This window comes from Drosophila subpulchrella, chromosome X (assembly GCF_014743375.2).
Source record: "Drosophila subpulchrella strain 33 F10 #4 breed RU33 chromosome X, RU_Dsub_v1.1 Primary Assembly, whole genome shotgun sequence".
Classification (NCBI taxonomy): domain Eukaryota; kingdom Metazoa; phylum Arthropoda; class Insecta; order Diptera; family Drosophilidae; genus Drosophila; species Drosophila subpulchrella.
Window position 1 is genome coordinate 25959921 of NC_050613.1, and position 26887 is coordinate 25986807.

Consider the following 26887-nt stretch of genomic DNA (forward strand, 5'->3'; position numbering starts at 1 on the left):
TATGCTGTAAAAAGGACATGGTGACCCCGATCCTGAGATTTTTTGATGGATCTGGAAGGTAGCTTCTGGAATACCCCTTTGAAATACCCTGGTTTCTTGGTGTTATGATATGCTGTAAAAAGAACGTGGTGACCCCGATCCTGAGAGTTTTTTGATGGATCTGGAAGGGAGCCTCGGGAATACCCTTTGAGATACCCTGGTTTCTTGGTGTTATGATATGCTTTAAAAAGAACGTGGTGACCCCGATCCTGAGATTTTTTTGATGGATCTGGAAGGGAGCTTCGGGAGTATCCCTTTGAGATACCCTGGTTTCTTGGTGTTATGATATGCTGTAAAAAGGACATGGTGACCCCGATCTCGAGAGTTTTTGATGGATCTGAAAGGGAGCTTCGGGAATACCCCTTTGAGATACCCTGGTTTCTTGGTGGGCTGCTGCTCCTTTTGGCTGGAATTTTCTTTCTTTGCGTTTGGCGCTCATTAAAGTGGAGCTACCGGTTTTCGCTCTCCCTCTGCTCGCCTCTGTGCGTCTCTTTCGCTCGCGCGGTGCGCAGTGCGGCCAGTTTACATGGCCAGTTGGACTTGGCAAAACCCCCTCCCCTCCCACTTGTGGCCAATTCGTTGGCCATTTTAATGGCCGCCGACCGAACGTCGCCGTTCCTTCTTCTTCTTCTTGGCCATTTGGGGTGTTCAACCAACTGCAATTATTTCTTTTTTTCTGCTGGCTGTTTTTTTTTTTGTTTCCAAGTGTGTTGTTGCTTTTCTTTTAGCGCAATAATTTGCCTCTCTGTGCATTAAATGGATTTAATGAATGCGGTCCTATTAACTTTTTTGCCCAGTTTTTTTTTGCTTTTTTCTTCTGCAACTTGCTGCTTCTTCTGCTGTTGTTGCTGTTATTAATAATAATTGGGCAAGTCGTCGTCGTCCGTCGTCGTTCGTCGTCATCTGAATTTCAAATTCAACTTCAACTTAATTTTTATTGCTGCTTTTTTCTTGCCCGATGCAAAACCAAAAAAAATAAGGAGAGAAAAAACCGAATGAAATGCGTTCCCTGAAAATCGTTGGGGAGTCAAGGGGGTTTCCCCGAGACAGGTTCGGGCTACCAAAGTAATTGCTGTTGCAAAAATGGCCGTTCCAAATGGAAATTATGCGCCATTTGCCCCCGGGAGATAAGGCGGTTTTCTGAGAGTTGAGCAGTTGCCTCTGCAGATTCCCCGAGATATTGTGGAATCTCTTTATAAACAAGTCAAACCTTACTTATCTTCAGCACAATCCGAAATTTGTGCTTTCGGGGCAATAATATTATTCTTAAGCGGGAAATACTATTTAAACTTAACCTATTGAAGATATACAAACAGTAAATAGCAGCTTAAAAGTTTATAAAGTTATGTCCTCAATATTCAGAATTGGAGATCTTAAAATTGTAATAACAATAAAATCATATAACTAATTCAAAGTGAAGTACTTTATATCATATAATTAATTTAAAAGTGAAGAACTTTAAATACACCCAAATAAAAATAATAAATAATAAAATAATATTACTTCAATGTAGAAAATTACAAAATTTAAGTCATAATCAAACATGGAAATGAGTAATAAAATACAAGCTGTCTACAATCCAAAAAGGACTCCATTATTTATACTGAATGCAAGGAATGTCATTAAAAAATTTAAAATTTAAATTGAAAATGATAATATTATAATAATTTATTATAATATAAAAAGGATACAAGGGTTTCAATAAAATTTATAAGAACTGTTTTAGGTTAAGTTACAAATAGTAATTGAAAACATTCTATTAAAATGATATAATAGCAGTTAAAGCAACTAATTCATTTTTATAATGTTTCTTACATTTTATTACATTTTCAAAATATTCGACATGTCAGTGATGTTTAATTCAGATTTATTATAATTATTTATATTATTTTTTGCTGCTAATTATATTAATTTAAGAAATCGAAACCCGAGAATTTTCAGCCTTTCCATTCTTGCTGAGATATTCAATCCTGTTCTTGCAAAGCATTCTTTTGATATTTCCGAATCGATGGCAATTGATTTCCCCTCCTTGCATCCAATCAGCGCGTTTGAAGCCGGGAAAATGCCATTCATATCGCGGGGACTGGCAGCTGGCGGGGAAAATGGTAAAACTACGATAACTCTGGGCCAAGCACGCTCCACAATTACCCCTACTCCACAAATCCACCGATTCGATTAGTGTCCTGCGGTGATAATCGCTTAATACAACAACGGGGAAATGGCTGAACGACTGGGGATCTCGAGATCTTAGAACTCAGGGATCTCGGTTCGGAGGAGCTGAATCCCGGGATTATTGGTTGGATGGGATGGGAAGCTGGATGGTGGTGCACCTATGTGTGTTTATAATTCGGTTATCCGGCGGAGGTGGTGCAAGGCAAATCAAATGATAAGGGTGAGTTTCGGGTCCTCAGTTCTCTTTTTTTATTCCTGCCTTCCATAACTTTTTCCGTTTTTTTTTTGGCTCGAGCATTGTTGTTTTCCCAGTTCATGATTATTATTGCGTTTATTACGATTTCCATTTTCGGGCCGTGTGGCTAGGGGCGTGGCCGGGGCAACGCCCCCTTTGTATATTTCATATGCACGAATATAAAAAAGTAGAATTTATATATATATATTTTTTCCCGTTCCGGTGTCAGGCTTTTTCTATAACAATGACACACGAGCGACCCTCTTTGCGGCACCTTTTCCACATCCACATCCACATCCACTTCCTCTACCCAAATCTACCCATCCCACAGGAACCATCCTCATGCAGATCCTTGTCTCAGTTTCCATATGCATTTTCCCTCCTCTGCTTTTCTTATATTTTCCGTAATAATTCATAATTTCTCTCGGTGGCCCAACATGCACAACATGTAATTTGGCAGCTGATGCATTGATGGCACATCGTTATAAGACTCGCAGCAGTTGCAATTTGCATGACGGTCGCGGTTATTAGGGAGGATGCACTTGACGATATGGATACCCCTGGATAGACCCAAGATCGTTGAGATCGTTATGCAAATGGTCTGGATAAAATGGGGATCAAGGTGTATGGAGGGTTGGAGTGGATCAGCAGGGGGAGGATCAAAGCGACAAGCCGAGAGGAATGACCAAATTTAATTTTAATACTAATCCAAGTATAGCTGGTATAGTCAGTATATTGATCTTAAATGCCAGAAATGGTAAAAAAAATTTAAATGAGCTTAAAAATATGATTATAAATAAGATTTGAAACATATATTTGGATAGGTTAACCACTAGCATATCGACTTCCCTTAGTTTAATTTATAGGAACTTTATTAGCCATACCTTTACAATAAAATATTATATGATTTTTTATTTGGTTAGGTAATAACACTTAAAATATATTTAACATTAACTAATTTATGTTTAGAGTTTGATTTAAATATCTTTATCAACTATACTTCTAAAAGGTTTTTTTTTATTATTAAAAGACCAAACAGATGTTCCATTACAGAAATAAATAGTTTAAAGTGCCTCTTAAATATATTTTTAAAATATAACTAAAAAAATTTTTTTATTTTTCAATACCAATTGTAAAAGTGCCTTTTGATTATCATGTTGTTAGCATAGAAAAACTTATTAAACAATAATGTGTTATTATATTTAACAACTGTACTGCTTATATTTACATACTTATATATTTAACTCAACTAAAATTAAACATTATTTTGTACTAAAAAAGTTTTTTGTAATTACTGCTCGTAAAATATTAAAGATTTTTATGGACTTGTCTATATTAGAAATGATCTGCTCTTCCCCTCTCCTTTCCAACCCCTCCCCCACCAACGAAATACCGCTTAAAGATCAGTCGAGTTTGTTGCCTAAGTCTTTTGTTTGCTTCTGAAAATTTTCCTAGCCAGAACAATTTGAATACGGGCCACGTTATAATTAAAGGCAATAAAAAAACCGCCAAATGGTTATGAATATGAATGGCCTGCTGTTGTGTGTTGGCCTGGCAGTATTCGTTTTTGCCACTTTTCCAGTTGTTTTTTCCGTTTTTCTTTTTTTTATGTTACCACTTTTTTAATTGGAGCAACAAGCTGGAAACGAATGCTCGGCTCATTGAAACGCGCTGCTGATGTTATGCATTCAGTTCAGTTTGGTTTGGCGGAGTTCTGTTCCACCTGCCCCCGACTGCCACGCCCCCATCTCCCAGCCCCCAGCCCCTTTTCGGTTTTAGGACCACGCCCCGCGCGTAATGTGGGTGCGAATGGGAGTGGAAATCGAGATGCGTGGTGGCTCGTTGGGCTAATTCCGCGGGAACCGCAATTATCCAGTCATATGTATACAAATTTATGGCCCCAACCTTCTTTCGCCACACCGACCTTATATGCGGGCCACTCACTCTGTTTTCCCGACTCCAATAATTAAGCGCAATAAAAGGCAATTAAAAGTCAGCTTAATTAACCCACTACAAACAATATGCAAAAGAAGCCGGCTTAGCGTTGAATAATCATGGTGGAAAATTGAATCATTTTTTGGGGGCAGCGCAGAGTCCTTGGAATTGTGGGGGGGGGGGGGGGGGAGGAGGGGGGAATTGTATCATAAATTATGAATTTCTCGGAAGTTGGAAATTCATAGAAGAACGGAAGCAGCGTTGCTCTAATTAATATTAAAATGATTGTTGAGAGGGCAGTGAATTGCTTAATTAAATTAAAATATTATACCTATTTAAGAATTATGACCACTAATTTTAAAGTTTTTATGGGAATAATATTGTTCAACAATATATTAAAAATAAATATTTGCAGATTGAGTTTAAATGTGTTTCTCCGTTTTAAGATAAATAAAAACACATTATTTTTAATACAAAACATTTTAAGTTGCATAGGTAATATGAAAATATTTTCATCCATATAAAAAATATTAAACAACCTTAAGCAATTTAGAAACTTTTTATACTGAAATCCATATTTAAAATTCTCAAAAGTGAAGCTATTTATTTTAATATATATACATATTTTTTGATATATTATATATTATATTATTATATTATATTAAATATATTTACATCGTTTTCACAGATATGAAAATAACATTGTATTTAAATTGATATTATTTCCTCTAGGATGCTAAAAAGTTTTTAGAAATTTTAGTTTTCTTATCGTTCAGTAAATATTTACTACCTTGATTTTTCGACATTTATTTAATTGTTATTACAATTTAAACATCATTTATAGGCATTAGGTAACCAAAGGATAACCAAAACTAGTCATATAATAAATCCAAATGCTTTATAAAAAATATAAACATTCAGGTGGATCTCTTAATGTCGTACAGGGTCAGGAGCAAGATAGTTGATAAGTGCATAAAACCACAGTCCAGAAAGCGATCCACAAGCCTCCGATCGTCAGCAGGCAGGGACCACAAGGATCTCCTGTCCTGCGGTTTTTTGGACAAATATTACAAAGGTATTACATGCTCCAGTGGGAAAAACAGTTGTCCAGGGTCAGTTGCAAATGGATTTTTAAACGGTCGGACAACCGCAAATCGATCCCTTGAAAGAAAAAAAAGAAACCGGCCAGAAAGGCAAGACAGCGTGAAATTATAAGTAAGTTTTCTAGCACGCACATGGCTATGGGGATGGGGTTGTATTGGAATATCGAAAGGTAGACCGATCACGCATAACGGATCTTTTAATTAGGGCCATAAACGCGGGCCAGGGAATCAATCAAAGCGCATCGACCAACGAGCCAAATCGATTGCCAGCAATCGCGAAAGATCAACAAACCTGATCCCTCAACCTTAACCCCTTCGGGACCCCTTAACCCATCGAAGGAGTTGCGTTTCAGTTGGCCATAAAGCCAAGGGATCGATCCGCCGATCGGCTCGCTAATTATGCGAAATTATTGATTATTGCGGGCTTTTCACTAAACCGCCAAATTGCGTGTACGTGCGTCGGCCCGACGACCTTGACAGTTAACTCGATCGCTTTGGTTTTGCCTGAAAAAAGGCAGGGAAAAAGGGGAGGAAGGTGGGGGATTCGCATCTGCAGATCTAGACGAAATTAAACCATCAAATTGCCGGCAGACTTGGCAGATATTTAAAGTATCTACAATAAACTTAAAACAGTTATTTTAGTTGTCACAAATTTAAGTTTACAAATTGTTAATGTAATGTTAAGATATACATTTACTTTATTGTTGGCTTTCTTATAAAATATCTTACAAAAATACAAATTTTTATAATAATTTTAAAATAAAATATATAATAATTTTTAAGTGCATTTCTCATTAGCTTTTGCCATTTATATATTTTGCTTAGGAAAAAGGAATTTAAATAACTTGATTCAGAGGTTATACAGTACATAAAACAATCACGGTTAGCCACCAAAATTAAATTATTGTTACTGCTAAGATAGATAGATAGTTAATGTGACATATACATAAAGTTTTTCTTAACATTTTATTAAATATGTATTATTTTTGTTTGTTATTTAAAAAAAAAACTGCCAACAGTTACCAGTACTTGTTAAGCTCATTATGTTTATTACTGCACACTAATCATAATTTTACTAAATAAAAAACAATAAAATAATGTTGAAAGCTCATTAACATATTATAATATCAAGACACCTCTATCTATAAGCAGAATGTGCAAGTTTAAGTACTTTTGTTACATTGCCTCAGGTGATATCAACTTTAATATATAATTTTAAATATTAATAAACCTATGTTTTAGCAATTAAATCAAGACACAACCAAGATAAAAGATGAACTGATAAAATAGCATGCAAAGCTGATGAAGATGTATAATAAGACGTAAAACCTGTTGAAAGAGGCAGAAATTCCACAGAGGTAATGACATGGCCCTCGGGGTAAATTCAAATTGCGCGCCTGGACCTGGTGGCGCCCCCTGCCGCCCGCGGCACCAAGCAGCGACTGCCCGATTCCCCCGCCCGGGGGCGCTAGTTGCGATGCAACCCTGCGTGGCCGACAGCTGATTGCCTATCGCCCTCTCGCTCGCTCTCTTTCCTTCCACGCCGTCAGCCGCAAAAGCCAGCGGACGCCCAAATATTCGTAAATATTTGTAAATAACAGGGGCTAAAGTTCAATTAAACCAACTAACCTTCAACTTTACACCGACAGCTGCAGCCGGAGTTCAGCGGAAAGCGGATAGCGTCCACGCGAAAAGGTGAAAGGTGAGCCAGCAGCCGGCAAAGTGAGGTTATGTTCGGCGCCCTCGGGAGTCCCAAAAATAAAACTATCTATATCTGATATATATCTATATCTCTTTCGATTCCCCCCGGTAGATATATATACCTACCAAGATGCCGCCGAAGAAGCACGATGAACCGGAACGCAAGCCGCTGATCGGTAGAATCGGCACCAATCTGAGAATCGGAATCGTCGGCGTTCCCAACGTGGGCAAGTCCACCTTCTTCAACGTTCTGACCCAAAGTGCCGCCCCCGCGGAGAACTTCCCCTTCTGCACCATCAAGCCGAATGAGAATAAGTATTCCCCAACCCCCAACCCCTCCATATATATCCCCCGATATACATATAGCTGGCCAATTACCAGGCCAAGCTGCGGGCGGCGGCAATTTCCTCGATCATTGTAATCATCGCGTGGAATATAATTTTTATGCCCGCCGTTGCGATGCAGCAATGGCCTCCAGGAGCAGCCGCCGCCGCTTCTAATTCCAAATTGCTCTCTCGACTGGACCTTCAAAAATAGCCACAGTGGAGCCTCGATAAGGCGGAGGTCTTCGGTCGGAAGGGGGCCTTGAATTCCGTGGCTTAATGTAGGGAAAACTGCTTCAGGATCTTCAAATAGAACCAACACGATTTGTAATGCAGAAAATCGAATGTACATATATGGTTAAATCAGGGTTATCTATTCGAATTTTGCAGTTTACTGAGAGAAAGGAGGTATCAATAGAACTTTCATATATGTATGTATGTACATGGGAACCCAAATCTGAAATTCCAGATTCCATAACTTGAGTTATTTGATACCGATATATAAGAGGGATACCTCTATGAGTTTGTACTTGAATTCTCTTGTATTCTACAGTATAATTCCTCTTTTAAACGAGGTTTAGAGATTAAGCGCATTTTAATATCCGATTTTTCCGTAATTCCATTGGCATTCAGAATGGGAACCCAAAACTGCACTTCTAAAATCCATAACTTTGGTTATTCAATACCGATTTTAAAGTGGGATACCTCTATGAGTTGTGAATTTTCTAATAATCTACATCAAAGTCTATCTTTCAAAGTAGGATAAAAATTTTAACCCATTTTCATGTTTGATTTTTCCGTACTTCCAATGGCTTTCAAGTTGGGAACCCAAAACTGCACTTCTAAAATCTATAACTTTGGTTAATCAATACCTATTTTTAAGTGGGATACCGTTATGAGTTTGTGAGGCAATTCTCTAATAATCTGTATCATAATTTATCTCTTAAAGGAGGGTCAAAATTTTAAGCCAGAAATTTCCACTAGAGTTTATAAAGACCCTCAAAGACTTAAAGATAACCATGCTCCACTGTCTTTCGCGTTGTGGGCGTGTCGCGGCCTTAGCAATTTTATCAGATCCAGTTCCCAATATGCAAATTGCCCCCGCCTTCGGTTCGCTTCGGTTTCATTTTCCTGGGCTTTTTATTTGTGAGCGACTTCATTTTGGTTTCGCTGCCCCTTTGCGGATGGCGCAAAATTATAGAAAATTGCCATGATTGGCCCGCGATGCTGCCGGCCTGCCAGGCAGTCAGTCAATCTGGCAAGGTTTTTTTTCCATCTCTTTGTATTTTTGTATTTTTGCATCCAGCCAAATAAACCCGACTAACATGCGTCTTACCGCTCTTTCCATGCGATGCTGCCCCTTGCCCTACCCACACGTCGTGTTCCGGTGCCCGATGAGCGATTCGATTACCTGGTGGACTACCACAAGCCGGCCAGGTGAGTTCCAAAAGGATCCAAGTCCTTTGGTTTTTAGTTTGGCATTGCTTTTAACCAACATTCTGTACACTTACAACAAGTTCCGGGACTTGTACACTTCACACTTGGTTGCCTTTTGCTTGTTAAGTTTAAAAAAGTACCTACATAGATGCAAAGATTAATATATGAAACCAAAAACTATAAAAAAAACTAGTGTGGTGCCCGCCTATCTGAACGTCGTGGACATTGCCGGCCTGGTGAAGGGAGCCGCCGAGGGTCAGGGTCTGGGCAACGACTTCCTGTCGCACATCAGCGCCTGCGATGCCATCTTTCACCTGTGCCGCGCCTTCGAGGACCCGGATGTGACTCATGTTGAGGGCGAGGTGGACCCGGTGCGCGATCTGGAGATCATCTCCGAGGAGCTGCGCCTCAAGGACGAGGAGAATCTGCTCAAGAACCTGGACAAACTGGAGAAAGTGGTGGCCCGCGGCGGCGACAAGAAGCTGAAGCCCGAATACGACTCGATGGTCAAGATCAAGGAGATCCTCATCGACCAGAAGCGTCATCTGCGCTTCGAGGACTGGAATGCCCATGATGTGAGTGCGATAAAATCCATATAAAGGAAGATTATAGCTTGCCAATCCTTAATATATCATCTTCATTTCCTAAACCCTCTAAAACCATTTTTATATGTGCTTATAAGTAATGCTTTGACTATGTATTTTGCATTTTAAATATGTTGTTACTACCAATTGGCCGTCTTTCTTGTGGACTTTTTCGTGTGACCTTGTGATTTGCCATCCCGTTCTCGTTAATGCTACCACTTCTTCGCTCTTTCAGATTGAGGCGCTGAATAAGTATCTGTTCCTGACCTCCAAGCCGATGATCTACCTGGTGAACCTCTCCGACAAGGACTTCATCCGCAAGAAGAACAAGTGGCTGCCGAAGATCAAGGAATGGATCGACAAGAACGATCCGGGAGCCCTGCTGATCCCCTTCTCTGGGGCCTTCGAGCAGCAGGTGTCCGAGAAGGACGAACTGGAGCGCAAGGCCTACGAGACGGAGACCAAGTGCAAGAGCATGCTGGAGAAGATCATCGTGACGGGCTACAAGGCCCTGCAGCTGGAGTACTTCTTCACCGCCGGACCGGATGAGGTGAAGGCCTGGACCGTGCAGAAGGGCACCAAGGCACCACAGGCCGCCGGGCGCATTCACACCGACTTCGAGAAGGGCTTCATCATGGCCGAGGTGATGCACTTCGAGGACTTCAAGTCGGAGGGCAGCGAGGTGAATGCCAAGGCCGCGGGCAAGTACCGCCAACAGGGACGCAACTACACCGTCGAGGACGGCGACATCATCTTCTTCAAGTTCAACGCCGGCGCCGGCCTGAAGGATGCCAAGAAGAAATGATACCGTCTGGCCATGCTCATTGCCATGTCCGCCGTTTTGTACATTAACTTGATCTTATACTCCCAGATGTTTCGCTTCACCAGAGGCTAGCGCCTCGTTGCCCATGCCCTCACTCTCATGTTCGAGGCCCCAACATGCATTTTGAATTTCCTTTTTTTTGTACGCTATGTAAACACGCTTATGACACACACTCAACCGTTGTTTGTTATTGTATCAGGCGGGATTTGATATGAAACCATTATTGTGCACGACCTCTCAAAAGGCATTTGTTTAAATAAGTTGGATTTCAGGAAAATTCGTCTTATAAGTAGCGGCCATAAAGAAATGCCTTTAAATGTAAGCTGAATATATCCAACTAACTAAGGCCTTATGACAATAACTTGAATTTTCACTAACTGACTGGATTTATTTCAAAATGTCTATACATAGCTTAAAATCATTTTAAGGTATTTTATATTATATGTAGGATACCACGATTTTTTTTATAAATCCAGCTTGTCAAAACTGAAGTCAGTGTCATAAGGGTTAACTCCAAAAAATGGTATAAACGATTAACATTTTTATACTCTTACAATTTTGGAATAAAATAAAAATGGATGTGCGGCTTAACTTTAAAATTAGGATTTCTTTTTATACCCTTAGGGCCTTATGACAATTGCCTAATTTTTGAATAACACTGGACTTATATCAAAAATGTTAGGCAACCTAGAGAAAAAAGGGTCTACAGCTTAAAAACATTTTATAATAAGTCCAGCTAGTCAAAAATCAAGTGTCATAAGGCCTTTACTTCACAAAATATTACGAAATATGGAAATTTTTGTACACTTCTGAAATTTTTGAATAAAATAAGGATGGATGTGTGATATGCCTTTGTAATTGGGAATTCTTTTCGTACCCTTTGGACCCTGCCCAAAATAAACAATAAGCATCGACATCTCCCCTGTTGTCAGGCAATGACAGTCGGGCAAGCAAAGTCCCGGCTTTCTATTGCTTCGCTGGGGCAAAACTTTTTAATCATGCTGGCAAAGTTGGTGGAAACACCTGTGCAAACCTCTTTGCCACCAGAAACCAGAGCCACCAGGAAAATCGGCCAAGTGCAAGGGGCGGCGGCTCAAAGACTCAAAGGGGGGGCCATGTGGTGCTGTGCAAATGCAGCTGCATCCAGCACACAAAGGATCGCGTGGTTTGGGTGGTTGAGGTGGCCGGATGGTTGCACTGACTCTGGTCGCAGCGGCAACTTGCTAAGCACATAATTTGGTTTACCGCATTGCCAAACATGCGCCGCCAGAAACACGCATATCCCCCCAAATCCCATCCCCGAAACCCCCTTTTCGGTTGGGTTTTCTGGGCTCTGTTAATCTTTGCCGAAAGAAACTTTTCTTTTGCACTGTGTGCTGGAATCAAGGGCTAACATTTGAAAAGGGTTTTGAAAAATATTTAAAGTACTGAAATCATTTTAATTTTGGGTGAATTGAGATTTTAAAATGGTATAAAGGCTTTTTCCAAAGTACGTATGTACTTAAATCTTTTTACTTTTGGTAAAGAATTCCTAATTGAAATTTTAACATTTTTAAAAGGTTTTCAAAAGATTTTCCAAAAAATCTTAAAAACATTTTTTTTTATCAGTTTAATTTTGTGTAAATTGAGATTTTCTTAAGAAAGAACGGTAAAGAATCCCTAATTGACATTTTAAAATTTGTTAAAGGTTTTTTTTTTAGAAAATCTTAAAAGTATTTTTTTTAATCAGTTTAATTTTGTGTAAATTGTTGTACAACATTATTTTGAGTACCTTATGCATTAGGCCTTATATTTTACAACATACGTTAAATTATAAACATTTTTGTATTCTTAAGATCCATAATATTAATTTTAAAACTAACAAATATGTTTTTTTAACAAAATTAAAAGCTACTATTTCAAGTTGATAAATAAATAAGTAAAAATCAATATAAATATAAATCAGAAAAATATATTCGTTAGGAATTTTATCAAATAAGCTAGGCTTTTGGTAAGGATTTTTAGGTTTCCTTTTAAAAAGGTAATGTGACTATTGATATTTACCCTGTATGTTTTATTTACACCACTAACTTTTCTGTATTTTATTATCCACAGTTCCACTGTGCCAACTGCATCCTTGTGTGTTGGCTGCAAAAGTTTTTTGCGTGAGCCCGACAACTTTTCATATGAAATGTGCAAAATTACACACTCCCCCGGCCGAAAGAAACGAGCCGAGAAAAATATTTTGAATGTTTTATTAGCTCAAAACTGGCCAGAAAGGGGGCGTGGCAGTTGCGGCGAAATGGAGAAATGCAATTTCAGTGGATTTGTAGTTAATTAAAGTGTAATGTCTGCCCATGTACGGCTGCCTCCAGCGGAGGATGTGGAAAAGGAGCAGGATTCAGGAGCCGGAGAAGTCGGGGTGCCAACGTTGACAAGGCCCATCAGAGGAGCGTGAAATATGGCCACTTTAGAGTCCGGCCAAATGGCCCGTTTGCCGTGGAACTGCTCTGTCCTCGACGTCCGTCAACAAAGGGGGCAAACACAAATCATTCGGAATACAACAAGTCGGAATAGTGGCGATTTTCAGGTGAGCGACTAGAGAATGCCCTTTGTGGACTACAGTTTATGAGAAAATTATAAGGAACTGTTAGGGAAATTTCAATTTGTTTTAGAAGCTTTTGGAAGCTTTAAAATAAGATATGGGTAATAATAAAAATATTAATCAGCTGGAAACTATTTTTATAGCTTGATCAAATTTGGTATTCTTCTGAAAAATAATTTTGCGAAAGAAATATTTTTTTAGTAGTCTAAAGTACTAATGGAATCAATATTTGGCTTTGATATTATCATTTTGTATTTATTTAAAAAAATTGATTTCACTTCTTTAAATTATGTATTATATTTTCACATTTATATAAAAGTATACAAATTGGGTAATTATTAGATTTAGTCACTTTTATCTAATTTAAATTAATTTTAATTAAGTATTGCTTTTAATATGATATAAACTTAAATTGTTTTTTTTACTTAAATTTTCTAAATGTGCATTAAAAGAATACATTTACTTTTTTAGTTAAAGTCATATTATTCTATTATTTATTTTATAGAAAACCATAAAATATATTTAAAGGTAAATAAGAACCAATTTTAATCCCTCTACTTATAGCAATAAAATATTTTCGAAAATAGCACATTATAAAATCAATATATTCGAAAATCTGTAGATTAGATTTTTCCAAGATAGCGATGCCATAGTCGTGGGGTTTTTCGCGTCCTGCGGCTCCGCCATTCATGCACTCAATTCAGAGATTCAGAAATTCATTCAATTCAATTGAAAAATGGCGCTTGAATATTTGACGCATGCAAAATGGGGCGTTAGAGCGGTGGGTGGTGGGTGGGGGCGTGGCACGCCGTCAGCATCAACTGTCACTTGCAGGGCATCGTGGGCAGCAAAGCGTTAAAAATGACTGTCATAAATTAATGAGCGACGAACGCGGCGGCGGCGGCGGCGCTCGAGTGACGCATCGAAATTGAATTGAATATATTTTTCGCTGAATTGGCATTCATTATTCATTTACAGCTGTCTCTAGACATTCGCTGGGCATATCTATATGCATGTAGCCATTCTATTCCAAATACCTTTAATTGCTTGTAAAAAGTGCAGTGCACCGTAAGCTGCACCATCGCTCTCTCGTCTCAATTTCAATCCCAATCTGGCCATAAACGTGACAATAATATAAATCAGCAGATTGTGCCGCTCTCGATGGGCTCCGGAATGGGGAATCCGGAACCTTATCGTCATAATCACGTCGACAGCCCCCCAATATCCACCACCGCCCCCCACATCATTGCCATTCCCATCATTATGATCATTATCATCGGCGTAGCCCCATCATCATTGTTCCTGTCGTCTATGCCGGCATTTAACTTAATGCCCACATGCGGCGACAGCGTAAAACGATTTGAGTCCTGGATTAGATCCCCAGCTGCAGCAACAGTAGTTCACAGTGGTTGGGGGCGGTCACAGGGGTCACCGGAGGGGGGCCTCAGGGGGTCAAGGGTCACGACTCGCGGGTGGTGCTGCAACCAAGGTAAAACGTGCCGTTCATGGAAATAAAGCGTGTAATTGTTTTGGCAGCTGCCGAAACGTTTTAACAGCTAATTAAGAAGCCATCAGACAGAGGAAAATGGCAGGAGAAAGTGAAGAGAAAGCTGCGAGGATAGCGGAAATGAAATACCTGGCGAATAGGAAATGCTTAACTTAAGATGATCTTATTAAAACGATAAACCAGGGTCATCATCATAGGTTGCATATATCTCTAGATATTTTATTTTTCTACCCTAGAAGTAGATCCACAATTTTAACAGTCTTAAAATTAAAACTTTAGTTTACAAGTGAGTGAATTCAATTACTAACTTTGTGAGGTATCGCTTTTTGAAATCGGTTTTGGGTCACCTTTTTGTAGGTCCTAGAATTTTTTTTTTTAAAAAGTTAAAAAGCTAATCAGTTTTTCTCATTACACATTTTAAATGTAAATTATTACACAATTTAAGTAAAAAATTTGAAACGAAAGTTGGGCTTGTCTAGTTATGGGTACTAAAAGTAAAGTTTTGGGTCACCTTTGGATCCATTCATCAAGACAATCTGTGAAGAAAATGAAACAACGTCAAAAACAAATATTTCAATGCAAACTAACTAAGGTCACTTCAGAAGTTCGATCCAATGTGTCCAGATTTTGCCCACTTTGGGTGTAAGATCTATGATTCCCGTACCGCTAATCCGACTGACTGCCCCGCTGCCAGTCGGATGGATTGCAATCCTCTCTGCACTTAGCCGCATGAATCTTCCAGGGCTTTTGGGAAATGGGGAGATTTCGAACTGACGAGTTGATTTGGCAAAGCCGCAGTCGGCAGAGCAATCTCATTAACACCTTCTGCCGGGGCCGCTCCACTCGAGTAATTAAATTCTCTGGGCGGAAGAGGCTCCCGGCTTACGGCTCCCGGCTCCCGATTCCCGACTTTCCTTTTCTCCCTTAACACTAATAAGTGGGAGATCAGCCGACGGTCCGACGGGAAATTTTTCGTTGGCCTCCTGGAATCTGAAAACTGAAATCGGAACGCTGAAATCCAAAAGCCGAAAGTCAGCGCTGGAAAACAATACATTAAGCGACTTTCAATCTCCCAGTGGGTGGTCTCAGTGTCTGCGTGTGTGTGTGTGTGTGTGCAAACAGAGTCACCCACACAGCGAGACGCGCACACGTATGGCACCGGAAAATGTGTTCATTTCCGGTGTCAGTGTCAGAGGCAACAATGGGGCAGCATCTCGCCAACTTTTGCCCGCCGTGACTTTGATGAAAAATCGCGAAGCTGACGCTGCCAGTCGACCCCTGAAACGTGTGTCGTTGGTGATGGCAGCGTGATGCGATATATGGGGGTTCCTTAAGATCATTTTTATAAGAGTTAAAGGAAATATAAAAACGAAGTATTCATTTCCGGTTGAAAAAGGTATTAACAAATATTTAATTTTATTTTTTGGAGGGAATATTATATGCTTAATATGAAAATTGTATTAAAATAATAATAATAAAGTCATATTTTCTAGGGATTTCATTTAAACTAAATATGTCTAAAAGTATGCAATAAAAAAGAAATAATCGGATTTTTTCCATACTTTTAGACACTTTTAATAGTGATTTTTCGGAACTCATCATATGTGATATTCTTCGATAACTTTAAATAGTTTGCCATCTCTAGGACCCGCACACACACTCAAACCGCCCCGCACTCACACACACTCGACTCCCTTATGTGCGATGCACTTCATTCAGGCGAAAAGAGAAGAGACATCATAATAATGTGGCCCATGTGGAAAACAAAGCAAACAAGCAAACAAAACCCAACCAACAAGTGAGCAGACAAAAAGAGTCGGTAGAATGCCAAAAAGTAGGCAACACATCCTATCGCACACTCACACAAACACACACACACACAAAGAAAGCCGCCCAAATGCAGCATATATTTTTAATTTCCTGTTATACATATGCAAGCCATAAAAGAAGTAGGAACGGGGGGCAAATAAGGCAACCGCAATATATAGTTATGCCATATGGCCCCCTATACCATCTATATATGTGTGTGTTTATGGGTTAGGAACCCATAATTAAAAGTAGCACAGGTACCGAGAAGCCATAATGGAAATAATGCAATTTGGCGTAGAACAAAGTAACTCAATAACTTATTAAAGCTGCATGCAACACAACTTGAAAGCGGGTTGTTTGCAAAGCCGGGGTTTCGAATGATAGAGATCTAAATTACAAATTGTAGGTCTGTAAAAAATATACTTGATGCTACAAATTCAAGTGGACTTTTAGATATTCCCCTTTCCAAAATGGAAACTTCTAAGGTGCTTCCTAATTACATATTATTTACTAGTAAGGGGTTTCCATAAATATTCCTTCTTAAAACCCATATCTTGGCAATATAGAACAAAAGAAAAAGTGCTTAAAAGTATGCAACAATAAAGTTTGAATTGGAGTTGACAACATTAATTTGTGTTGCATACTTTTAGACATGCTTGTTAGTGTTTTCAAAATCCTAGTGATTTCTTGTTATTTTTGTTAAAATCTTATATTTGGGAGAACTTTACTTGTCAAGATTGCAATATTATTATGATTTTTTTCAAGAGCTACCTTTAATTTCCCCCTGCTTTTCTCCTGCTTAAAGTTTTAATTCGCTTTCCTCGACTTTTCGATTGCATTTACCGCGAGTGTCGTCGGGCGATCTCAGGCATGACTAATAAGGAGCCAAGTGGGGGCTTTTCATGCTCGACTGGGTCATCGATGGAGCCTCTGCCCCTGCCTCCTGGGCTGCCCCCTGCCCTGCCCTGAACTGCCACGCCCCCTTGTTCTGCCTTGTCCACCGCCCCCTCCAATTGGGCCGGCCAATGTGTGTGGCTGTAAAGTTATTTATGGCCAACTCCCTCGGCTTCCATATGCCTGATTTATGGCTGTTATTGAAAAATTCGTAGTGCAGCTTTTAATTATGAGGCGAGGTGCAAACAGAAAATGGGAAATACATATAAAAAAAAAAGAACAGAAATAAACAGGGAACAAGGCATTGAGTGGATGGTGCTGACTGCAAATCCCCTGGCAAACAAATAAATTGGAAACTGGGCAAAAGTGAACCAGAAATTATGTGACTCCTGGGGGAAGTACGGCGAATAGTGTACCAAAAACTACGTACGAGTGTCACGGCTGCGAAATTAGTGTTTATTTCATTTTTACCTACTTATTTTCTTTCCATTTTTTTTTTTGCCTTACCAGAATGTTACTTGTGTGGCGCCGTATGCGTTTTAATTTGCCGGAAATGAAGCGGGCATAAAAAAGCTACCTCTCCCCCAAAAAAAAAGAAAGAAAAAGAAAGGCAGTGAAAAAGCAAAGGAGCTTGGAGACAAAACGAGTTACATGGCAAAACACGCGCCATTGCACAAAAGTGGGTGGTGGGCGGTAAAAATGAGGGGAGGGGGGGGGGGGTTCCAAGGACGGGGGGTGGGTGCCGTGTGACATGCATGGCGCAAGTGTTTTAACACAATTTAATATGGCCCGACGATGACGACAGGGACAACGGGAGATGACACTGTGCGGAAAAGCAGGGGAAAGGCGGAGAGAAAGCAGGGGAAAGGCGGAGGAAAAGCGGGCAAAGGGAAAGCCCGAACGGAGACAACTTTTCCCAGCGATGACATGCACCAGAGCCAGATAATGTGAGCGCTCGACGAGGCCCAAGATGGAAACAACGCCCAGTCCAAAAACCACCTCACAAGAACACTGCGAAAAATTTCATTACACAATTTGCCAACATTTAAAAAATAAACACATCATAAAAATCAATTTATCATACAAAGAATTCTAATATTAGTTATTATAGATTTTATTTGTTTACAAATTTTTAAGATATTATTAAACTAACACCTATTGTTGGGAAAACATACTAAATAGGATTTCAATAAAAATATTTCGATGCAAACCTTTGATTTTAACTTTACCTACCTAAATGCAATAAATAAATGAGATATATTTCTATTAAAAATTAAGCTTTAAGGTCTTAATCATTTTCATAGAATAACCTCTTTTAAATAAACTATTACTTATTAACCACCAACAAAATATTTTTTAAAATGTTTTATTGGTATATTTTAGCTTTCTTAAAATTTAGCAACAAATATTCAAGTTAAAAGATATCCTAAATAATGAAAAAAATTTAAACATTTTTCAGAATTTTCCAGTATTTTGTAATATTTTTCCCAGTGCACACAATTCAGCGCCCAGCAAACGACTACGTTGTTGTTGATAATGTGCATGGGTGGCTGGAAGTGGGGGCGGTGAAAAAGGGGGTCGCACACCCATGCAACGTTATTAAATCATAAAGCGCAAGCTGCCGCCGCCGTCTGATGTTCGCCCCCACATTAGGGTCCTTCGAACAGAACAAATAACAATGATAAGCTTATAGATGGGGTTTTTAAAATGAACCCTACATACACAAGCAGGTTTATAAGTGGGGAAAAAAACAAGATTATACGCAATCAAAATACCACGCACTTTGTTTATCATGAGAGTTTTTTGCATTGCGGCACTTAACAACACTCTAAAGAAAATACAAAGATGTTACTAGAACTTAATTTTGGTAAAACAAATTGTATGGACTTAAATCTTAAAATCATCCCACTGTACCGCTGCTAGTTGTTTTTTAATGGGTAAAAAACTTGGACATTTCAGACCGCATATGTGCGACGGGAATCGGAGGCTGTCAAAGGGAAGGGGGTTTCAAAGTCCCCATTTGTCCAAGTGTTAATTGAGTTCAACAATACGAGATCAGGAAAAACGATAGTGCATTGGACCGAAAAAAAAGTCATGGTATAGCTCATTGATCTCATTCAAGGTTCGACTTACCCACACTTGAGAAAAAAACCTTAAAATAAATAAATCTGGTTATTCAACATCTCAACTATTGATTTAAAAACACAGAAGTTCATTTTTGATTGTGTATTTCTTAAAGCTTATGGAGATTGCCTCTTTAATATGCTGCTTTAGTAGCTCGACTTTCATCTTTGAATATGCACGCATTGCGTCCCCTTTTATTTGTGATTGTTTTTGCGATTTTCTTGGGACCGATTAAGGGACAAGATGATGACACTTTGGAGCTCCGAAACATTCCCCAACCCGTAGTATTCATAGCATGGGGCAACTTAGTCGGCAACAGGAAATGGGAAAATCATAGATCTTCTCAAGAACCTAAAATCGAACCTAGGAAAGAAAAATATAACAACGTAAGTTTGTTAAATAAGTATATAACAACATATTTTTATAGGAAAAATAAGATTTGAATACAAATTGTATTCAAGGATAATGCAGAAACAAAATCTTTTAAAACCCGGCTCGAAGGTATTGAAATGCATAACCTACAGTTGTTTTAGGAATAAGAGAATTGAGGAATTCGTGGTTTTTACGACTTCAAAATTAGGAATAGAAGAATTGAGGAATCCGTGATTTTTACGTCTTCAGAATTCTGAGCATTGTTTAAAACTGTAGCGAAGATCAGGTTTTAAAGGAGAGCAAAAAGAAGTAGACTCGCGAGGCCCCAAGATTTATACACCAATTTGCCAAGTTGTATTGTAAAACTAATAAATTGTCGCCGCTAACTTGAATAATGTGTGAGAAGGACTCTCGGGTTGTGCGTGTGTGTGGGTGTGTGGCAAGTGTCTGTGTGGGAAAAGTATCTGTGTGGGGAAAAGTATCTGCGTCTGCTGTTGGAGGCGGCACAATTATTATCCTGCTCGGTTGGCTGGCTTTCCTGGCAGCCAAAAGAGCGGGCCGTGGCATAACTTTTAAATAAACTTTCATAATTTTGCATACTTGAGATAACAAATTGCATGTTGCAAGTCGTTTCCGCCCCGCCATAGCCCTCTCCCCGTCTCTTTCTCTGCCTTTCTCGCCGTCTCTTTCTCTTTCTGGGCTGAGTGCATTTGTTGTTTGCCTCGTAAGTTGTAAACTTTAAATTAGATTGTTTCTTGGCTCTATGTTTCTATTTCAGTGTCCCTAGTCCGAGTCGCCTCCTGGTGTATTAAGACTTGTTTTTTTGATGTCGCTCTGGGAGCTCGATTGACCTTTGATCTGTGATAAAAGAGCCTGTAATCATCTAGACTTTCTGTTTATTATTCAGTTCTTACTAATCTTATGGTCTATATAGTACAAATAATTTAATTATAATAAATATGTATATCAATGCACATCCAAATCCAGTTCAAAAACATTCTAAACATTTTTTTGCCACTCCATTGCCATTTTTAATCTACTAAAACTATATGTTTCTTTGCCTTATATACTTCTTTTTAATGTAACTATTTGTATCTCCCATTTTGTATATCTGTGGTATCCACTAGAGAGTCTCGAATGCTTTTCAGTTCATTGCCAGTCCCAAGAACCCTCGAAATGTGGGTGCGGTTGAAGTGTAATTAAATTCACCAAATTGCAGTTTAAACAGCAGCCGATTATATTAATTTCATATCATTGGACGGGACCAAACGAAACAGAAACACACGAAAGGGGCGGCGGGGTCAGAGCAATTAGCAAACTGTGGGTGGTTCATTAGTTACACACACCCGCCTTGAGGCCAGACAAAAAGGCAATTAACAAAGATTTTGTGGCCAATAGTTGTCAACAGATTGTTTAATTTGTGCCGAGTGTGCCAACAACAAAGGCTGGCTACAACCAACTACAGCAGACCAGACCGGACCAAACCAGGCCAGCCCACTGACCAAATGGCCAACTAACCAAACACATGCTGCGACACACACAATATAATGTCATATTTAGCACAGGCCGCCCTGCGCTTCTTGTACTTTGGTTTTTGTGTCCCCCAAGGGGCCGGGGATATTATATTAAATATATCCATAAAGTAATTTAAAATATCTTCTCTTCAAGTGGTTATAAGTGGCCGCATTTTGGAACAGTAGGTGGCATTTGAAAAATAAACACAAGTAATATTACAAAATAATTGATAAATAACACTCTAAACACACTAAAGGTTAATTGAATTTTATTTTGGTAACAGTTGACATGACACAATTTAAGATAAATCGAAAAGAATATCTTTCGATATCCGGCTCGTAGGACCATAGAAGTAGTATTTCAAACACCAATTGAATTTGATTTTTGGTCATATTTTATAGCATTTGATGAAAAAACCTGACATAAATTGAGGAAAAAATAAATATTGTATGTCTCAAAGAATTAAAGGAGGAAGATTAACTTTAGAGATCCGGCTCGAAGGACCATAGAAGTAGTATTTTAAACACCAATTGAATATGGTTTTGGTTATATTTTATAGCATTTGATGAAAAAACATGAAATAAGTTGAGGAAAAAATTAGGATTGTAGGACTCTAAGAATTAAAGAAGGAAGAATATTTCAAGAGATCCGGCTCGAAGGACCATAAAAGGGTAGGTTAAATTTTTTTCCAGTACCGAACTTAATCTGCGATCGTAGCTGCCCGCATTTGCAACCGAGAGCTGTTTTTTTTTGAAGAGCCCTTGGGCTGGCAGTGGAAAATTCAGAATTGAGTAAATTGACCCTCGTGGGTGACTCAATGGGAGTTTTGTTGTTCTTTCGACCCCCTCCTCGGGGGTTGGGCAGCCCCCCATCTGATATGGCGGTCCACATGCCGTCAAACTCGCTGCACTTGGCAAAGTTTTGGGGCCCAAAAACCGCAGCAAAAGTGGCCCAAACCCTCAATGCTTAACCCCCATTTGCACCCACCCATGGAAGTGCATGTCGATATATAGAGTGGGTGGGTGGGGGTGGTGGGTTCCAAGTGTCAAGTCGGAGACATGCATAACTGTATAGATATGGACAAAGACTGTGAAGTTCGTGGCTGTTCTGTTTCTGTTCAGTTTCGGTTTCAGCCTGAGCATATGTCTTAATTTTTGACCGAAGTTTGCTAAAAACCCCCCTACCCATTTTCAGTTCCTACTGCTGCTGTTGTTGTTAGTGTTTGAAATAAACTTTAATGAGTTTTCTGCTTTTCAGCCACAAAAACCACTTAACCGGCACATATGCAAGCCGAGGGTCTCGGGGAAAAACGGAGGGGAAGCTGAAGAAACTTTAGCTGGCTCCAAACATTTTTGGCCAGCCAAGTTAACATGGTACATATATTCGGGGCTTTAAATACAGGGGTACATACATATATATATATATATTTCACAGGCAATGACCAGCGGCAGGCAAAAGAACAGAAAAAAGGCGGCAGCTAAAAATTTGAGCGCATGTAAATTTTTGTGGGGCAGGAAAAACAGGCAGAGGCAGCCTGCAAAAAAAAGGGGCAAAAAGGATGTGTGGCATAAGGCTGCTGCTTTTGCTGCCCAACCGACATTTATGGCCGGCAAATTTCCCGCTTAGTGCTAACCAATCAACTGTGGCAAGTCCAGCAGTTCCATTTTCTGGGCCAGCAGTTCCAGCTCCTCCGATCCCGAATCCCATATATGTCCTATATGTGTGCCAATCCCAACCTTTCGCCTCAGCTGCCGCTTCGTAAATTTAATTTCTGACTAACGACAGCATGTCGTATGAGTAATGAATGCACTTTCAGGCCAGTCTCTTTGCCACTTTTTTGCATTTTTTTGTGTTCAGCTAGCCAGGATTCAAATGTCTCTCGGCTAATAAAACGGTCATTCACTGGGAGGAGGGTGGAAGTTAGGGGGGGTTTCCCGGAAGGAGGCGTGGCAGGTCAGCATTGTCAAAGTTTTATGAGCGGTCAAGCTCGCGCATTTCAAGCGTCTTTCGCTTAATTACATTTGCAGCACACTCAGCTCAGCTAGTTGAATACCCTACAAAAATTCACATGGACTATATGATTTTATATAACATATAAATATATTGTACAAAATAGATAGCCTCTATTTATTTATTTAACAAATAAAGCTTAGCATACAATGTTAAACTTAATACTATATTACCGAGCACTAGATAGCTTCTATTTTTATATATTTTTAGAATTTTGTCTTTAATTCTTTTTTGTTCCAAAATGTTTAATTAAAATTAATGGTCTTAACAAAATCTAAAAATATGCCAAAAACAGTTTGAGTTCTCTTTTATAGAATTTTATAAATTATTTTTGTTTTAAGTTTTAAAAAAATTTTGTTGTTAGTAAGCCTGGAAACCGTCAGAAACGTTTATAAAGGTTTAGATGATGTATTTATAAGATAATCTGTTTATTTTGAATATTTATTTTTACATCAATAATATTTAATTACATAAGAACATAACATATGTAAAATTGTTTTTATAGTTCTTTCGATTTTTTTTACACGCTATAAGCATTGTAAAACCTTTTTTCAATAAACTACTTTGATTTCTTTTAAGTGTGCTAGATATATTCCTTTTTGTAAGGACTTATAAAATTCCGTTGTCAATGTCAAAACCATTGACTTGCTCTTAAAATCATTTGAATACAAGATTACTACAGGGTATTAATGGAGTCCATTTGGATGACAAAATCAAATGAATTTTTTGTTGCCCGTTTTCATAAGTCTCTCAATATGTGGCTGGGTGCCCCGAAAGTCGCCGCATGGCAGACCATGTACAGACATCTGTCGGTTGGTCGTTTTCCAAGCCCCCCCCCCCTTGCCGCGACGCCTCTGATTTTTGCTGGTTTTTTTCCAGTGCTGGCCCTGCAATTACTTTGTGGCCAAAGCCAAAAACTAAATGTGAACGCGACGCAGCTGCCGTTAGCATAAAGTAATCAAAAAAGTTTTGCTTTATTGTGGGGCAGCCCACTCATCATCATCATCATCATTGAAGCCGCAGAAATGCCCCAGCTTTCTATATATTTCCTCCACGAGCATCTCTATAAATGTATTTATTATTTTTATTATTCCACGGTCGAAAGTGCAACCTTGAGCCGGGCTAAATTCGGTACGAGTGCAATAAAAAATTAATAACTTTTGTTCACCGATATCTGGTTTTGTCTTAGTTTTCCTACCTTTGTGGCTGCTGAACTTAATTGTACACTGACTGGCAGCAGAAAAGGAAAATAGAAAAGCAGGAGCCAAAGCCAAGGCGACGTATAGAGTGCAGGGCAATTTGGTATTATTCGCACGTAATTCGATGAAATTTTAATAATCCAGCTACCAAGGTAATAAAGAACTTTTGGACATGTGGGGCTGAAGGCCGTTTCCTGTCTCACGTGTGCTGCTTTTTCAAGGGTAGCAGGGTATGCTGGATGGATAAATATTTGATCAAGTTTTAATTAGTCTATTTTCTAGAACATTATTGAGATTTTTAATTATATGCTATTTTGACGTTAGCTCATTTTTCCTCAGTTCTTTAAAGGTTCTTAACTTAATTTGTCCATTAAAAGATACAATAAAACTTAAATTTGATTAATTTATTTTGGTTCCTTCTAAAATATTAAAAAAAAAAATTTTATGTACGTAAATGATGATCTTACTTTAAAAATTGTTCAACAGTTCTTTTAAGAGGACTTACTATATTTTCTGATTGAAGGATATTGTGATATTGCTCGAGACTTTTAAGCATTTAAGCAAGTTTTGTGTTAAAAATATTAATTTATTGTAATATTTTGTCTTCCATCGAATTTTAATTTTTAAAATTCAATTTTAATCAATTTTTTTTTACTCTTTATAATTTGAAAACTTCGATAAAATTGTACCTCAACGATGAGCTTACTTTAAAAAATGTTTAGGAGTTATTTCATTACTTAATTATTGTGATAATATTTAAGACTCATAAAAAAATGGTCATATTTTTAAAAATCGAAGTTTAGTTTGTCCATTTTGACTACCACCTAGGGTATTTGGCATTCTAATCTGGAACACTTCAAGGGCCTGACACCTGCAGGTCGCACCACCCAACCACTCGCACCACTCACACCACTTGCCCCACTATTGAACAACTTGATTGGGCTTTTGACTTGATTCCGCATTGATTGCAATTGCAATTTTAGCTTTTGCCGGCGAGCGGAGGGCGCGGGAAATTAATTAAAATTACTTACCGACTGGCAAACATTTCACTTGATTTCTCTATTATTGGGCGCCAATTAATTTGCTTAAATTTTCGTGCCGAACAAAACACGAGCAATGCTAAAAATTTAATTAAAATTGAGCAAACAAACAAACATTCGGCGGGCAGCTAGTTAGTTCAGTTCAGTTCAGTTCGGTTCGGGATGGTCCACTTTGTAGCACTTTGTGGGGGTAGGGACGGAGATGGGGAGTTCTTCAGAACTCATCCTCCACGAGGAACAAGTGCAGTGCAAACACATGACGCATACGCCGTGGCGGCCCAAAAAAGCGAATTTCATTTGTGGCAAATGGCAGCAAACTAAATTGCTCAAAAGAGCCAACAGGGGCACACAAACAGTGTGTGTGTGTGTGTGTGTGTGTGGAAACTTGAAAGCGGTTCTGGCCAAGACTGGCCAGAATCTCGGCACTCGACACTTCCCCAGAACCCCTAAAAACCCCCAACCCAAACTCAAACCCAAACCAGGACCGTCCACTTCCTTGGTCTTATTAAAAGTTGCTGGCATTCTTGTGTTTACCTAGCACAAATGTCAAATCAGATGGAAAAATGCGCACGAAATGCAGGCAGAACGGAAGCCAGGACTCAGGACTCTGAATTCGGGAAGCAGAACCCCGGACTCAGGTGCATCTGCCAGATACTTATGAAAGAGCTGGCCAAGCTGCAGAGCTTTCAGTTTAAAAGTGTGATTTTATTTTAAATTTTCTAAATATTTCGTATCAACTTGGTGTGAGTTTTGTTAAATTTAAAGTTTAGTTAATGTTATAGATGCCATCAGCTTAAGTAATTCGAAAACTAAATTTCGTATTCATTAGTTTAATTATTTTATTATTTATTCTCAGATTACATCCTATATTTTTTTATATCTATATATTTCTATAATTACAATTAAAATACAACAAAAGAGGACTAAATTTAAAGACGCTTTAAAATTCTTAAATATTTTTTTTAGCAACTGGGGCTTAGTTCATTTATTTCAGTTAATAAAATGTATTATTTTTACACAATAAACTCACTTTGCTTTTATCTTTTCTTAATAAAGGATTACATCCACATTAATAGTATCGGTTTTATATATTTCTTTTAATAATCTAAATGGCCAATTTCAGTTCTTTTATACATAAGACAATCATAACATACAAATAAAGGAAAATATATTGAAAATAAATGCGTTTTAAGCCCCAAATATTTAATTTTAATTAAAGTTTAGTTTAAAAAAAATGTTATAAATTTCTGTAACTCCGAATAACATATTCAAGATTGTTAACTGAACTCTTTTATTATTTATTATCACAAAATATATTTTATATAAAAAGGTAAAGTTTTATATTATTAAATATAAATTCGTTATTGATAATAAAAGTTTATAATAAAAATATATTATATATATATATAGCCGCACAATTTATAAATATTGTAGTAAAATGACTAGATTCATTGCAATCTATGTACGTATCATATAGGTTC

At 38.5% G+C, this 26887-nt stretch overlaps 2 protein-coding genes across 3 annotated transcripts in view; both read left to right on the forward strand.

Annotated features, from left to right (window-relative positions):
• Positions 1-6976: 6976 nt before the first annotated feature.
• On the forward strand, positions 6977-10529 carry LOC119556041 (obg-like ATPase 1). Of its 2 annotated transcripts, XM_037867830.1 has the most exons (6): positions 6977-7064; positions 7134-7186; positions 7298-7496; positions 8885-8945; positions 9139-9520; positions 9765-10529. In XM_037867830.1, the coding sequence occupies exons 3-6, from the start codon at positions 7316-7318 to the stop codon at positions 10332-10334; spliced, it is 1194 nt and encodes a 397-aa protein (XP_037723758.1). In that variant the 5' UTR covers positions 6977-7064; positions 7134-7186; positions 7298-7315; the 3' UTR covers positions 10335-10529. The 2 variants fall into 2 exon arrangements, with proteins under 2 accessions (XP_037723758.1, XP_037723759.1); XM_037867831.1 differs by lacking the exon at positions 6977-7064 and having other exon boundaries at positions 7160-7179.
• Positions 10530-12580: 2051 nt separating this feature from the next.
• LOC119557881 (carbonic anhydrase-related protein 10) overlaps positions 12581-26887 on the forward strand; it is a 76856-nt gene continuing 62549 nt past the window's right edge. The window contains exon 1 of the mRNA XM_037870881.1: positions 12581-12921. The gene's annotated coding sequence lies outside the window, so the exon portion shown is untranslated. The remainder of the gene's footprint in view (positions 12922-26887) is intronic.